Below are 15,641 nucleotides of genomic sequence, written 5' to 3'. Positions count from 1 at the left end.
ATTATCTATGTGGAGGAAGCAGGCCTTTTGGCTTGTTTGCGATCATTCATCTTATGGGCATATCTGATCTTGCCTTGTCTGCCCCCTGGAGTCTAGGTGCCACTGTGACTGGGATTCCTAAAACAGCCTCCAACCCTTAGTTTATGGCACACTTGGTATTTATGAGATAAGCAGCAGGGCCCGTGGATCAGACATTCCTTCTATATGTTAGACTCTTTTTCTGGGGCCTGACAAGATGGAAGATTGAATTCAAGGAAAGGACTAGATAAAGCCTCGCATACACAGAGCGCATACACAGAGCTACCGGCTGGGAGCTGTAGGGACACAGAAATAAACAAAATGTCTGTCAAGGGGCTGGAACTGCAGGATATTTTATCCTTTTGATCTCTACTATTGGGTTCTGGGAGCCATATATAAAAACTTTGTAAAGATGTTCATTGCTTTGGGGCTACACAAGGATGAGGAAGGGCCGAGGTTAGAACACAGAAGTTCGAACAGGCAGAGGGTTGAACCCTGGCTCTGCCCCTTTCCCACTGTGTGGCCGTGGGCCCTGGGTCTCCACATCTTCTCTAAAATGGCGACGGTGCCCAAAGCCACAGCACTTGCTCTAGGTGAGACATGGCCGTGAGCCCGGGGCGTGTGTAGACGCACAGGCTGATGGTTGGGTGAGCCAGTTTAGACAACGAGGGCAAGAGGATCGGACAAGATGCATCTTATGTTTTAACGTTCCGGGAGAGAACAAAGAGTCGCTCTGCGTGTATCTGTTTTCTAAATAAATGCTTCCATGTTATCCCACCTACTTTGTTTTGAGTAACACATTACAGCCCTTTTGGCTCTTTTGCTTTCTGACCGGACGCGCAGTGTCTGGTGATTGTTCTCCAAATGCACCACGGCGTCCTCTCGTCCAAAGGTGCAGAGTCTCGCCCGTGAACCCCGGGTGCTCCCCGATGCCCAGCGAGGCGTCCCAGTTCCCGAAGATCTCGCTCTGCCCAAGAGGCTGTCCGTGGAGGGCCGTCCATGCCCTGCCAGCTCTCCTGTGACCCCGGAGCCTCTGGTGCCAGGTCTCTGCTGCAGGTGGGCAGGTGGGGGGCCCTGGTGCCCTTCCCGCCCAGCCCTGGGCCCCCAGAGCATGGGGTGACGCACGGAAGCTTGTTACCCTTGGCCGGAGCTTCCTGGAAAGGAGCCCACCTGCCTCTCTAACCACGAGGCATTGAAGAATGATCTTTTTCTCTTCTTCCCTTGGTAGAGGAAGGAGGTTCCTCTCGGCCAAGCGGCCACCTGGCCCCGACCCGAGGCCCTGCCTTCCTTTACCTGAAGCTTCCGGAAGCCCCTCCTAGGCTGCCGGCCTTCGTGCTGCCTTCAGATCACCACTCTCGCATTACTCCCCTACTACTGACCTTCACACGCTCTTTCCACCTTATTAAGTTTAAAAGCTTTGGGACAACTTACTAATTTGCTACTCAACAGCACTTCAGAGTGTTTTAGCTTTTATTTCCTCACATTTCAACCATGGGGTTCATTAAAAGTCAGATTTTTAATTAATAGCTTCTTGCATTTGTGTTTTCTACAAATATTTATTGGATAGCCTTTAAAGAATACATTTGAGTAGCTATTATATATGACAGCTACCTCCTAAAAAAAAAAAAAGGCCTGATTTTAATTAAAAAAGAACTTTAAAGGGAATGATTTTCAACTGACTGGAGCCAGAAGTAGCAGTGGCCCATTTTGAAAAAGAAACCGCCTTTCATTTGGTTGTGGTGTTGATTAACCGGCGGCTTACTACTCGTCTGCCTCAGAGTTCTGTGCTGTTTCAACCCTGCCCAGGGATGGTGCTCGGTTGGCGTTTGCTGCGGGCATGGAGCTGATTGATTGAACTTGAAACTTGCCCGGTGAGTCACCGGCCGTCCCTCCACTTGACGGTCCCGCGCTGGGGAGGGCCCTCTCCTCTTTGCTGGCAGTTCTCCGTACGGGGACGATGACCAGGGGTGCCCTGCAGCTCCTCCGAGGCCGCCTTCCGTGCCCCCCACCCTAGATCCCAGGTGTCGGGTCTGCGCCTCCGACTCCATGCCTTCAGCTCTGGAACACGGTCCCGTCCATTTCCTGGGTGTGGCAGGGTCTACCTGAGCTAACCCCCAGCTCCTACCTCTCCGCCAGGTGAGCATCTAATGCACTTGGGCCGTGGTCTCTGGCCAGGGTGTCTGTTTCTTGCATGTGAAATGTAGTAACATGGATTTGTTTCAATTGGGGGGCACTTTAAGAAATCACAGCCTCTCATCTTTGCTATTGCTTATGTTTGTAAATCTCTCAGCCCACTTTTTCCCAGTTATACATGTCAGATTTAAATATTACATTTGTATGTGATTGATGGTAGGGTTTTTGTTTTTTTCCCGACTCTCTTTGGAGAAGTGGGAAAATGGAGAAGAAACCGGCCCATCTGCAGCAGTGGAGGGTCAGGTGCCGGTGCCCACCGTGCCGATAGCAGAGGCTGGTCCCTGGGGGTCAGGGCGGGGGGGACGATGAACACCTCTGCATGTCTGTCCCCCCATCTGCCCCTGGGTCCACAGTGAGTGCCCCCGAGGGGCTGCGGGCCCTGTCCAGCCCCCCACCCTCCTGCCTAGATGTCAGTCCGCAGCCGGGTCCCTCAAGCGAGTTTCCTTTTACTGGCCCTGTCGGCTGAGGGTAAAACCCGTCAGCAAGGAGCACTCGTAATCCCTAAGCCCTTGCCAATACGTACAAAATCCACGCCACCTGCAGAGGAAACCCAGACAGTGTTTGTCCAACCACAGCGGCAGTCTCGCTGCATGTGAGCTTAATGCTCCAGGAGAATAAAGGTCCATCTAAAAGGGCTAGGTCTTCTTGGAATATACAGAGTAGGGACTGTTTGAGACATGAGGGTGGCCCGAGGCCAGCATCTTTCTCTCTGGGTGGTGCTTTGAGTCAAGGTGGTGCAGGAGAAGGTGAGGGGGACGGGAGGAGGACGGTGTGTGAGAGGCGACTCTCCTCCTGCTCCCCTGCTTCCCCCACAGCACCCACAGTTGGTGGTCTCCTCTCTCACCCTCATTTCCCCTTAGGTCCCTCCGGCGAGGCCATGGCGGCGCCCAGGCAGCTGGCCCTCCTCCTCTGGAAGAACTACACCCTGCAGGTGGGCTGGGACCCCCGAGGCGGGCGGGAGGGGCCCGGTGTCCTGGGATGCGGTGTCTTCGGGGGGCTGTGAGGGGGCCAGGAAGACACGGTGCTCCCAGGGACCTGGCCTCTTCAGCTCTGCATCCGCTCAATTTCCACTTCCCTTCCAGAAACGGAAAGTCCTCGTCACCGTCCTGGAGGTCTTCCTGCCGCTGCTGTTTTCTGGGATTCTGATCTGGCTGCGCCTGAAGATCCAGTCGGAGAACGTCCCCAAGGCCACCGTCTACCCAGGACAGGCCATCCGGGAGCTGCCCCTGTTCTTCAGCTTCCCGCCTCCGGAGGGCGCCTGGGAGCTGGCCTTCGTCCCCTCCGGCAGCGACGCCGCGAGGACCATCACCGAGGCCGCGAAAAAGATGCTGGTGATCAGCATGAGAGGTGGGGGCGCCAGGCACGGGCTGGAGGGGAGCCTGGACCCTGAGCCCTGACTTCCCATTTATAAAATGAGTTGTCAGGGCCAGTGGAGTCACGCAGTGACAACGTTCTGGAAGTCTCAGGCTCTGCGGTGGGATCGGATTCCTGACCGTGCCAGTTGGGAATCCTAAGGGCTAACTGGGCAAGCGTGCCCCTGGAAAAGCTCTTCAAGTACGAGCCAGGGGTGGGGAGTGTAGCAGGTGCAGGAGCCTCCAGGGAGCCCGTGCAGGGAGACTTCCAGCAAACACATACTTGCCATTCTGTTGTTTCTCGATCTTTGCTCTCAAGGTGAAAAAAAAAAGATAGCCCCTTCGTTTTTCCTTTTAATGTTGGCACCTGCTTTCTGGGGTTAACTCGATTCCCCCAGCACTTAGGGGAAGTTCCTTGCCCTCACCCAGCGATCAGAGTGAAGCCCTTTATGTGCGATGGGCTCTGGGCAACAGAGGAATTGATGGAGAAACTGTAAGTTAGTGTCCACTTGGTTTTTAAAACACACCACTATGGTTATGAGCTGGGCACGTGAGCCCTGGCCGCAGAGCCCAGAGGAGGGTCGTAGATTAGCACGACGTGGCTCTGCCGCCGGCTCTGCTTCAGCTCTCGTAAGAAGTCACGGTGCAAGAAGGGGCTGCCCGGGGCCCAGCCCTGGCTGAGCAGTTCCCCCTCTTTATGGCTGTCTATCACTTGGCCAAGAAGGAAAGCAGACTTGAGTCTCAGCAGAGGCTTGCAAAGCCTTGGAGATACTTGTACCTTTGCCATCTTGTATCTGTAAGTGATGTGGAGCCTCCAGAGTTTTCGAGTGGAAAGCATGACGGGGCAACTCACTGCTCGGTTGCGCTCTCTCTCCACAGTGCGAGGCTTTCCCTCCGAAAAGGACTTCGAGGACTACATTAGGCACGGAAACCGCTCTTCCAACGTGCTGGCTGCGGTGGTGTTTGAGCATGCCTTCAACCACAGCAAGGATCCCTTGCCCCTGGCGGTGAGACTCCCTGGGGCCCCAACCCTGTGCTGGGACGTTGCAGCAATGCGAGCAGAGCCTTACGTCCTCCTTTGTGAGTTCTTGCAACATGTGAAAGCTGCCACTTCTGCCTTAAACCGCTGCCTGCGAGTAAATATTAGACTCTCTCTTCAGGTCCAGTATTGGCAACTCAGCCCCCATTGATGGGAGCCCCTGGCGCTTCTTTAAACCCCTGGCGATGATTTCCAATCCTGAAGGAAGCAGCCCATACCAGTCGCCCAAGGTCCCTTGTGGTTCTCATTTTATAAAAGGTGGTTCTGTCACCACATCTCTGTGGCGTGGCTCGAAGACGATAGACGGGGGAATAGCAGGCACTTGGGATTTGAATACGGGGTGGCATTAGAACTCCAGTTATGTTGAAGAAGAAGCTTTTTACTTGCCTGATGACGTGAAGACAGAGAAACCACCAGGTCTATCTAGCATCATTTTCACAACCCACCACCCCAACCCTAAATAGGGGCTCCTCAGTGACATCTCACACGGGGTTCGTTGGACATGGGGATGGGGGTGTGGGTGGTTCCTCCACAGCAGTGAGAGCCCCCAGAGCGGCTTGTTTCTTCTTTGTTCCATAGGTGAAATACCACTTACGGTTCAGCTACACGCGAAGAAATTACATGTGGACCCAGACAGGCTCCGTTTTCCTGAAAGAGTCGGAGGGGTGGCACACCACTTCCCTTTTCCCACTTTTCCCAAACCCAGGGCCGAGGGAGCCCACATCCCCTGATGGGGGCGAGCCAGGTGAGGAGCACCTCAAGCGCGCTGGTTGCCCACCCTGGGTGCTAACTGGGGGTGCTGACGTGAGGGCCACCATGGGCTTCTCTGCAGAAAAGGAAGAAAACCTCCTCCGGGTGCCCTCCTCTTACCCCAGAAAACATGTCCCTTTGAGGGGCACACTTACATTTCAGTTTCAAAGATGCCTCGGTTTGCTTTGAATCCTTTGAGTTTAGTCCCGTGAGCCCCCTTCTCCCTGGCCATCTGTGGGCACAGGGGGATGGGCTGTTTCAGCACTGTGCTCATTGTATAGTTTATCCTGGTTTTATTGAATCTGAGTAACTGATACAAGTTGGATCTTGGCAGGTTGAACCCTATCTGTGTGCACCGTGGTGTTCTAAACATCTAAGTCCGTGGCAATTTATTATAGCCACAGCAGGACACTAGCACACCCACCAAAACCGCCTCTCCTGTCCACCTCTGGCAAAGCCGGTCAGCCTCTTCCTGCTTCCGGCTCCTCCTGGCTGGGGGCGCCTTTGGCCACCTGAGCACTCGCCTCTCTGCAGCTGCAGCACCCACTCAGGCCCAGCCCTTCCCCTCGGCCTCTCACTGGCTATGGGGAAACCGTCTCTTGTTCCTTGGCTTTTTTTGTTGCTCCTGTTTTCCGAACCTTATTCTTCCAGTGCCCTCTTTCCTAATATTTTGGGCCTAGCTTTTGTTGGTTTAGAATCCCACCAAACCCGTTCCAAGCAAGCAGGGTCTTTCCAGCCAGGGTCGTCTGGAGGTGTTTTTAAAAACGTGATTGTGCGTGTGACTTGCAAAGTGGACATGGCAACAGTGTCCCTCTTATTCGCTTCACTATGGGGGTCTGATGCCTCTTCTCCCTTGTCCCACGGGGCCACAGAACAGCCCAAGGCCCTTAGGGGCTGCAGAAGGGGCGTCAGGTGAACTCGCCCCATTGTCCCACATGCCCCGTTTTCTGGGGACCCTGGGCCGTCCTCATATGAGGTGGTACACGCAGCCCTCTGTGCAAGCAGCCCCTCCTGCCACGTGTCGGCCTGATGGGCGTGGACGTCCTCTGCCCTCACCCCAGGCTACATCCGGGAAGGCTTCCTGGCTGTGCAGCACGCGGTGGACAGAGCCATCATGCAGCACCACGCCAACGCCTCCGCGGCCCAGCTGCTCGAGAAGGTCACCGTGATCGCCAAGAGGTTCCCGTACCCGCCCTTCATCTCCGACCCCTTCCTCGTCGCCATCCAGTACCAGCTGCCCCTGCTGCTGATGCTGAGCTTCACCTACACCTCGCTCACCATCATCCGGGCCGTGGTGCAGGAGAAAGAGAGGAAGCTGAAGGTAACCCACCTGCCGTGGTTCTGGGACCACGCAGCTCAGGGCGGGGCCACCCAGGCAGCGGACCCCTGGGCAGAGGACCCCCAGGCAGAGGACCCCCGGGCAGCGGACCCCCAGGCAGTGGACCTCCTGACAGCAGACCCCAGGCAGTGGACCCTGGGTGGCGGACCCCAGGCAGAGGAACCCCTGACAGCAGACCCCCGGGCAGCGGACTCCTGGGCAGAGGACCCCTGGGCAGCGGACCCCGGGCAGTGAACCGCCCCACACACAGCGCTCGGCCACCTCTGGGCTCACTGAGGTCAGCCTGGGAGGGTGCACTTTAAACCCTCCTAAAGCACTGCTCCTCTGCAGTGACCTCCGAGGACTGGCTGTGGCCCCAGAGCCGCCCCGCCCTGTCCGGGAGCCACCAGCCACAGGGCTCTGCGCTCCCACCACCTGCCTGGGCCACGCCAGGGGCGTGAAAGTGTGCATTGTACCCTGGGTTTCACAGACTTGGTGCAAAACAGAGAACTTGGGCGGCCTTCTGGTAATTTTTGTATTGATTACATGTTGAAAAGATAGTATTTTGGATATAACAGCTTAAATATAATTTTATCTTTTTTTTTTTTTTTTTTTTACTTTTTGGTTATGGCTATGACAAAATTTTAAATTACTTATGTGGCTCACGCTGGACGTCTGTTGGGTGGTGCTACTCTAGAGATTGGGTCAACAGGGAGACGAGCTGTTTAAAGAGACGCCGGAGCAGGACAGTTAGTGTTGCGTACAGAGCAGGGACAGGTGTAGTTTTAGGCTGCTGGGTGTAAAGTAACAGGGAATGAAGAAGTATGTGAAGTGTGGCCATAGAGTAATGTAATTTACTCACTTAAGGACCCCCAGGTGAGCAGCATCCCCTATAAACTCACACCAGCGATGTGCCAGTCCCCAGAATTTACTTGGAGTTCTTCCTTTGGAATACTGTCAATGCCGTTGTTCCCGTTTGCTAATGCTGCCAGAATGCAAAACACTAGAAATGGGTTGGCTTTTATAAAAGGGGGTTTATTTGGTTACAAAGTTACAGTCTTAAGGCCATAAAGTGTCCAAGGTAACACATCAGCAATCGGGTACCTTCACTGGAGGATGGCCAATGGCGTCCGGAAAACCTCTGTTAGCTGGGGAGGCACATGGCTGGCGTCAGTTCCGGTCATTCCTCTCTAGGCTGCAGTTCCTCAAAAATGTCACTCTTAGTTACTCTTGGGGCATTTATCCTTTCTTAGCTTCTCCAGAGCAAAAGTCTGCTTTCAAAGGCCATCTCCAAAATGTCTCTGTAAGCCAGAGCCCCTCTTTTAGTCCCAGTGCATTCTTCAAAGTGTCCCTCTTGGCTGTAGCAGCTTGCTCCTTCTGTCTGAGCTTATACAGTGCCCCAGTAATTTAATTCAGACCCACCCTGAATGGGTGGGGCAACACCTCCATGGAAATTATCCAACCAAAGGTCTTGTCCACCCTTGATTTAATCACATCTCCATGGAAACACCCAAAGGATTCCAAAATCTAATTGCCCACACAAGATTGCATCAAAGATAATGGCGTTTTGGGGGACATAGTACCTCAAACTGGCATGCCGGTGAAACAAACTTCAGGATATTCTCAGGGGTGCCCCAGGTCTGTGAGAATTTTGGAAATTTTTAAATGCTGTAAATGAGAGGCAGGAACAACCGATGAGCAGGGTATTGTGTTCTGGGCAACCTTAAATAATTCAATAAAATGGTGTAATGTTGGAGTATTTAGTGGTGAAATGTTCCCCCCCCCAAAAAAAAATGTGCACACCAACACACATCCATAGATACGTAGGTAAAGCAAACACGGCAAAATGTTACCTGATGATTGAATCTCAGTGGTGGGCCCACCGGTGATCACTGTACTAGCCTTTCTGCTTTTGCTGGAGGTTTGAAATTGTTCGTAGTAGGAAGCTGGAAATAAGCAGTCTAGCCTAGCACCTGGTGTATGGGAAACCCTGAATCCTGACTGCCTTTGCCCTGGACCAGGGCCTTCCCATGGAATGTTCCAGAATGACGGACATGTTCTGCTTCTGCACCATCCGTTACAGAAGCCGCACATGGCTACTGAGAGCTCGGAATTTGGCTAGTGCAACTGAGGAGCTGCATTTTTAATTTTATTTAGTTCATTGAAATTGCCCTATGTGGCCAGTGGCCACTGTAGGGGACAGCACAGCCTTGAGTCCTGTGGGCTCTGAGGTCAACTCTGGTCGGTCGAGGAGCTGGGCTTCCTCCCCTCCTGACCTCTTGACCAGGATGGGCCGAGGAAGGCAGGTGTCATCAGAAGCTGACTGCTGAGGGTTGGCCACGCCGCATCCCACACCACGTCCCAACATCGCTGATCTGGCCTTCCTACGGAAAGTTCCAGACGCCTGTTTCAGAATGGCGGGAGGTGAGGGACGTGCGGTGGCACTGAAAAGTCAGTGTTCACTAATGCCTCGTGCCTTCTGGAGCATTTGACAAGCACAGTTCCGTTTGACCCGGGGAAGCCGATGTGAGCGCAATCAGGTGCCTGCTGGGGCCTTGCTGGCCGACAGCAGTGGGGCCGGGCTGGACCAGCGAGGGCTCCAGGCGGCACGGCTTCCAGGGGTGGCTCCCAGTGCTGGGAAAAGGCTCGGAAGCGCCGGTTATGGGTTGGTAATTGCCTCGTAGCATTAAGGGATTCCCATGGAGGACTGTGCAGAAAACGCATTGGTTGCTACCATAGATTACATACCCATGTTGGGCCTGGACCTGACAAAGGGCATGAGGTAGCCACAGAGCCATGGACCTCAGGCAGGAAGCAGAGACTGAGCTTCATGAAGGGAGAGCAAGGCCAGGGCCCAGGCGAGGCCGGGCAAGCACGCAGGGCACGGTGGACACAGGGACCATGGATCTGACTGGGTCGGGCAAGGCTTCCCAGCTGGGAAGACCATCCCTAGAGGCAGGGAACAGGGATGAGGGTCAGAAGAGGGCGAGGTGGCCTTTGAAATCCATGCCCCAGCATCAGGACTCGAGGCCCTCTCTTCTGGCCCCACGCCCTTTACCATTCCTGACCTCCGCCCTGGGGCACAGCTGTGGGGTGGGCCCCCTCTGGGCCCTGCACCCACCTGAGCAGCCCACGGACCCCACGATACATCTCTCCCACCCCAGGAGTACATGTGCATGATGGGGCTGAGCGGCTGGCTGCACTGGAGCGCCTGGTTCCTGCTCTTCTCCCTGCTGCTGCTGGTCGTCGTTGCCTCCATGACCCTGCTCCTCTGCGTCAAGGTCAGTGTGGCTCACGGGGTCTCGGAGGGAGGGCGCTGGGGCAGCGCCGGGTGGGGTTTGCTCTTGGGAAGGCGTCCGTCTGGGGACGGTTCCAGGGAGAGCCCTCTCGTGGAGGTGCGGACTCGTCTCCCATCGTGATCGGTCCCCCACGACGGGCAGCGGCCAGGTCACTTCCTGCCTTTGCGTCCACCTCCCCGGCGGCCGTGCAGGTGAAGGAGAACGTGGCAGTGCTCTCCAGCAGCGACCCCTCGCTGGTGCTGGTCTTCCTGCTGTGCTTTGCCCTCTCCTCCGTCTCCTTCAGTTTCATGGTCAGCACCTTCTTCAGTAAAGGTGAGTCCCTGTGCCCCCCGGAACCAGAGGGGATGATCTGAGTCTGGGAAAATGAGGCAGCTTCCTTCAGGGTACACAGGGGCAGGGGGTCAAAGGACATCTAAGCAGAAGTGAGTGACCTAGAGATGGAATTACCGGAAGGAAGGGGGCAGGAAGGGCCAGGGGTGGACATAAAGGGCACACAGGTGAAAGGTGCAGCTCTGAACACAGGTGAAGCCACTGAGGGAGAGGCGTGGAGGGAACAGAGCAAAGGGCCAGTGACGGAGCCTCCCAGAAGACCCCGGGAAGGAGCTGAGAAAGAGCAGAAGAGGGACAGTGCATTGTGTGCAACAAGGAGAAGAGTCAGAGTAATTAAGGGTGAAGGAAAATTGGAACAAGGCGAGCATGTGGACAGTTGTGTTGAATACTGGAGGACAGCGAAAAGAAGGGCCAGCTGTCAGCTAGGACACATGACACCTGCCCATCCACCTACCCTGTACACCTTGCTGATACCTGTCCGCTGTTCAGATGTGTTCTTGCAGGACCTGTTTTATCACAGTAGCATTTAAACACATTCACCCCATGCATTCACAGTGTTCTATCTGGATCTTACGTAGCTCTCTCTTTCCTAGTTCAGGGCAGTGTGACTAAGGCCTGGCTCCAAGCACTGTTCCTTTTTTGTTTTTGTACCAATCTGGGTCATCAGTCTACAAAGTTTATAGAAATGCATGAGTAAATTCCTAATGGGTTATAGAGTTAATCCTTCAAAAGTTATAAAAAATAAAAATGAAATGGAGTTAGAATAATTATCCAACCTACGGGAAACAAGTGATGTCTTGTCTTTGAAGTAATGTAAGGAAAATGTCATGGATGAGGTGTCTTTTTTGGAAAGCTAAAACTTCTGTGTAGTGTAAAGATGAAAAGGAATATTTGCATTAAATTTGAGAATTTGATATCTAAAATATTGAGGAATTGATACTAGTGTCTGTGACCCTAGCTCCAGTAAATAAATGGTCAGCTATTTATATGGGGATAGCCATAAACATGATTTCTTCAAGGGGAATGACAATAGTGACCAAATAGGGAAAAACAATCATCCTCACAAATGAAAGGCTATAAAATACCACCATTGATCCAGGAACAGTGCATGCAAGTTCAGAACTCTGCATTGAATATAATCGTTGAAGTAAAATCTCAGTAGATAAGATGCATTCTAGAATAGACACAGTCAAAGAATTAGAGAATTGGAAGACAACGCTAAAGAAATCATACAGAACTGAGTGTAAAGAGGTTTTTAAAAGTATGAAAAGCAAGTTTAGAGGCATGAAGGATGGACTAGAGGCTCCATCAGAGGTCAATAGGAATTCCAGAAGAGAATGATGGAAACAACGGACAGCATAATAGGATGAAATGCCAACTAAAATCTCGTAAAACCAAAAAAAAAAAAAAAGACACGAACTCTGAATAGTTCTATTAAATGAGGACTGGTGAGGGGTGAGTTCTCTTTGACTTTGTCTGTAGCAAGGCATCTTTATTTTGTCCTCAGCCCTGAATAATATTTTAGTTCATGTAAAACTCTCCATGGAGTATCCCTTTGCACTTTGACATATTATCTTACCATCTGGTAAGAAGTTGCCCATCTGGGTGTGATTTCCTGATGGCGCTGGAGGGAAAGCGTGGCGGAGCAGGCTGGAGATGTCTCTGTGGGTCCCCCAGTATGTGGGGAGATGCGAAGCTACGGCAGGTGCCGTCTCCCGGGGTGGGTGCCCACGGCGAAGAGGAAGGCAGCGGGCCGAGCCAGGAGTCCCTCCAGCACCGGGGCTCGTGTCTCCGTGCCGATGGCTGACGCCGCAGGTGGAGCTCGGGCTCCCTTCTGAACACACGGCACACATGTCTTAGCACGGACTCTCGCTCTGCAGCTAACATGGCGGCAGCCATCGGGGGCTTCCTCTACTTCTTCACCTATATCCCATACTTCTTCATCGCCCCCCACTACAATTGGATGACCCTGAGCCAGAAGCTCTTCTCCTGCCTCCTCTCCAACGTCGCTATGGCCATGGGTGCCCAACTCATCGGGAAATTCGAAGCGAAAGGTAAGTATCTTCCTTTTCACATGCTGCTCTTGCCGATTCAGTAGCAGGAAGTCAGTTAGACTCTAACCCAGGTCATATGTGGGCAAGACGGGACACCAAACGGATGGGCTCATCCAGCAGGCAGGCACCGAGCGTGCCCTGGGTGGGACACGGGAGCCTGGGGAGCAGGGGGCAGGGCCCACGGCGAGAGGCAGAGATGGAGCCATCCCACCGTGCCGGCCACTGCACCACCCGGAGCAGCTCCTGGCCTCAGCTTTCCTTGCGGCTCCCCCGGAAGCCACATGGTTCCTGCAGGAAAGTGCCTGGAGGGCAGCGTCTGCATCCGCCAGGGCACAGGCTCTGACCGATGACTCACGAGTCCCCCACTTTCATGATTCTCAGAACGCCCCACCAGGCTTGGAGGACTCTGCGCGGACCCCCAGCTCTCACTGCCCTCTCCTGCAGCGACGGGAGCCGCGAAGGCGGTGGGCAGGCCTGGGCCCCACAAGCAAAGAACAGAAAGCTGTGGTGGGGAAGGAGCCTAAGAGAGAGATGAGTGATTAACTAGGATATTTTTTCTTGATTTTTGTGAAATTTCCTGATTTTTAAAATACCACGTGGTCAAACTCTTGGGGCTTGTTTGGCCTGTGGGCTCCCATTTTGCAAACCCTGCAGTAGACACTCATTTTAATTGGCCCTGTTGGAGCCCTCTTGCTGAAGGGACTGATAGAGAGCTTCTGGTTGAAGTGCTTACCTGCGGAAACCTCTGCAGACGGGGAGCTCACCTCTTGGGGGGATCTCCAGTGGCTCTCACATGGGTGAGACAGGCTGGGCCTGCTCTCGCTGGGTGGCTCGAGCCGTGCCTAGGCGCCTGCTGGCTTTGACGGTGACAGGAGCCCCGGGGGTGATGAGTAGAACCTGCCGTTGAAGCAGGTTCTTCCCGAGCGGACAGGAAGGTGGCTGCAGTTGTGGCTGCCCTGACCCCTATCTTCTGGAACCTGCGCGTTGTCCCAGCCCCATCAGCGAGACACACAAACGCTGCCTGCCCGCGAGCATTTTCAGACAGGGCCTGGGTTTCTTTTTTAGGCTGAGTGTTCCCATCCCTTCCCACGTGCAGCTCCTCGTTGCAGCTTCCCAAGCTGTGGCTTTGTAAGGAGGTAGGCGAGCAGCCACGGGGCACTCGGCATTGCTCCGTTTTTAATAGGAATGTTATCCTGCAGTTGGCGACGTCTCTAACACTTCAGCTTTTAGATGCGTGTGTTTCCGGGTTTAGTCGTGTTTGATCAGATGTGGACTTTGTACTTGAGGAGCTCCTTCTGGGGTTCAAATGCATTCCAAAAAACCATTTACAAAGAGGAATCGAACTAGACTTCTTAAATTTACCTTTCTCTTTTTTAATGTTCTATAACGAAGTTTCTTAAAACAGACAAACCTCTAGTCCTCTAACTGTGTGTATTCACCAAGGCTGGAGAGCGGCCGTGAGTGTCTGGGGCCTTGAGCGGACAAAGGACGGATCAGCCATGCAGAATTCCCAAGCAGTTTAGGGACTGTGACATTGGCCCACCAGAGAGAAAAAATACCTGAATTATTTCTGTTTTTAAAAACATCTTCTCCTAAATGCACTCTGGTCCATTGTTCCCCAAAACCTACGTATGTGTGTGTACCTGTGTTTGCAAGTTATGCATGTGTAGGTATACGTGTGTGTGTGTGTGCGCACATGTATGTGCCATAAATCAAACCGGAGCACGTCCAGTCGGTTAACGAGCCTGTGCTGCTGCTGTAACTCACCGACTTTATCTATAACTTGCTATTGTCTTCCTGCTGGCTTCTCGTGGCTGCAGCACACACACATGTGGTCAGGACGGGGTTGGGGCTGCCGGCCGTCCAGCGTGGGCCCGCCTCTCGGTGTGTCTTCCAGGCACGGGCATCCAGTGGCAAGAGCTCCTGAGTCCAGTGAACGTGGACGACGACTTCTCCTTCGGGCAGGTGCTGGGCATGCTGCTGCTCGACACCGTCCTCTACGGCCTGGTGACCTGGTACGTGGAGGCCGTCTTCCCGGGGCAGTTCGGCGTGCCCCAGCCCTGGTACTTTTTCGTCCTGGTGAGTCCTGGTGCCCACGTGCCTCCGGGCTGCCGACCCTGGTGGGGGGTGACACCAGCCCAGCGCTCGCTCCCCGGGACCCCCACGTCCCTGACCGTCGCCTCCTGTGCTCAGCGCGGACAGTGGCGTGTCCTAAAGCACTTGTGATTTGCTCACTGCAATGCCGCCACGCCAGGGTGCAAGATGCAGGGGCTCCTGCCGGCCCGTCACCCCCCAGACCGGCCCATGCAGGCCCCTGCTGCTCGCTCAGGTCCCCGCCCACCCCGGCCTGCTGACAGCCTGGTCTCGCTGAATTCTTTCTGGCGTTCAACATGATTGACTCCTTTTCCTTTCTCGTAAAAAATATCTTACTGGGTTTTCTGCCCATGAAAGAACACCTGCTTCCTATAAAAATGATAGCATCCCTGGAACACACGGCACAATCCCACTACCCGGAGGCAAACCCACAACACCGGGTGCTCTTCAGATTTTCCCGTGCGTTGCTGTCACGTCGCACACGCATAGATGCGTATGTAACAGATACGCGTTTGTTTTTACGGAGGTGGGGTCGTGTTGTAATAATGCTTTAAACTTGCTTTCTATTTTCACCCAAAAATACTTCTTGGGTATCTTAAATGAAAATATGTGTATATGTTTATAAATGTTTTTAGATTTTTCTACATGTGGTTTTAATTTTTGTTTTATTTATTTATAAATCTGTTTAAATATATGCCCTTTTAAAAATGACCTCATTTTTTAATGACTGCCCTGCATCCTATGGATATACCACCATGTATTTTAATGTCCTATTGATGCTGAGTTAGGTGCCACCCCTTTGTTCATTCTTCGATGCAACAACTATTTATAAAGTGTCCACTAATGTATTTTGTCACATCTGAGATGGCACTGATGGTTAGCTGTGTCCTTATTTTATTAATTACTAAGAAAGAAAAATAGCATTAAACTGTGGCACTCCATTGGTGGCATAGTTAAGCAACTATGGCAAAGTAGCTTAAAATGTAAAAACTGTGTCCCTTAAAAGCAGTGCAACATGCTGTGTGCCAGGCACGGTGTGGGCACCGCAAACAGCCTGGTGGTCCCGCTGTGAGTGAAACCTCAGTGGGGATTCTCCCGGGGCCCCGCCGCCCTGCCCAGGGGGACAGGAGGGTGTGAGCCTCATCCCTCTGTCCCTGCCCCTCGAAGCTGAGTGAGGCCGGCCCCTTCCGCTCC

The 15,641-nt window shown here is 53.4% G+C and overlaps 1 protein-coding gene across 6 annotated transcripts in view; it reads left to right on the top strand.

The window, feature by feature from the left end:
- Window positions 1-15,641, top strand: part of ABCA3 (ATP binding cassette subfamily A member 3) — a 43,698-nt gene that overhangs the window by 6,217 nt on the left and 21,840 nt on the right. Inside the window, exons 4-15 of one of the 6 annotated variants that reach the window (XM_037814614.1) lie at window positions 911-1,074; window positions 1,825-1,889; window positions 2,033-2,154; window positions 3,072-3,142; window positions 3,294-3,558; window positions 4,443-4,570; window positions 5,182-5,347; window positions 6,414-6,673; window positions 9,835-9,951; window positions 10,161-10,281; window positions 12,180-12,353; window positions 14,251-14,432. In XM_037814614.1, the coding sequence (XP_037670542.1) occupies window positions 3,089-3,142; window positions 3,294-3,558; window positions 4,443-4,570; window positions 5,182-5,347; window positions 6,414-6,673; window positions 9,835-9,951; window positions 10,161-10,281; window positions 12,180-12,353; window positions 14,251-14,432 (1,467 nt within the window). In that variant the 5' untranslated portion in view covers window positions 911-1,074; window positions 1,825-1,889; window positions 2,033-2,154; window positions 3,072-3,088. Of the gene's footprint in view, window positions 1-910; window positions 1,075-1,824; window positions 2,155-3,071; window positions 3,143-3,293; window positions 3,559-4,442; window positions 4,571-5,181; window positions 5,348-6,413; window positions 6,674-9,834; window positions 9,952-10,160; window positions 10,282-12,179; window positions 12,354-14,250; window positions 14,433-15,641 lie in introns of all 6 variants that reach the window. The other 5 variants (XM_037814613.1, XM_037814616.1, XM_037814612.1 and 2 more) reach the window with 5 other exon arrangements.

The sequence above is a fragment of the Choloepus didactylus genome, chromosome 21 (genome assembly GCF_015220235.1).
Source record: "Choloepus didactylus isolate mChoDid1 chromosome 21, mChoDid1.pri, whole genome shotgun sequence".
NCBI lineage: Eukaryota > Metazoa > Chordata > Mammalia > Pilosa > Megalonychidae > Choloepus > Choloepus didactylus.
Note: the sequence above shows the minus strand (reverse complement) of the source record. Positions and strands in the feature narration are given on the sequence as shown.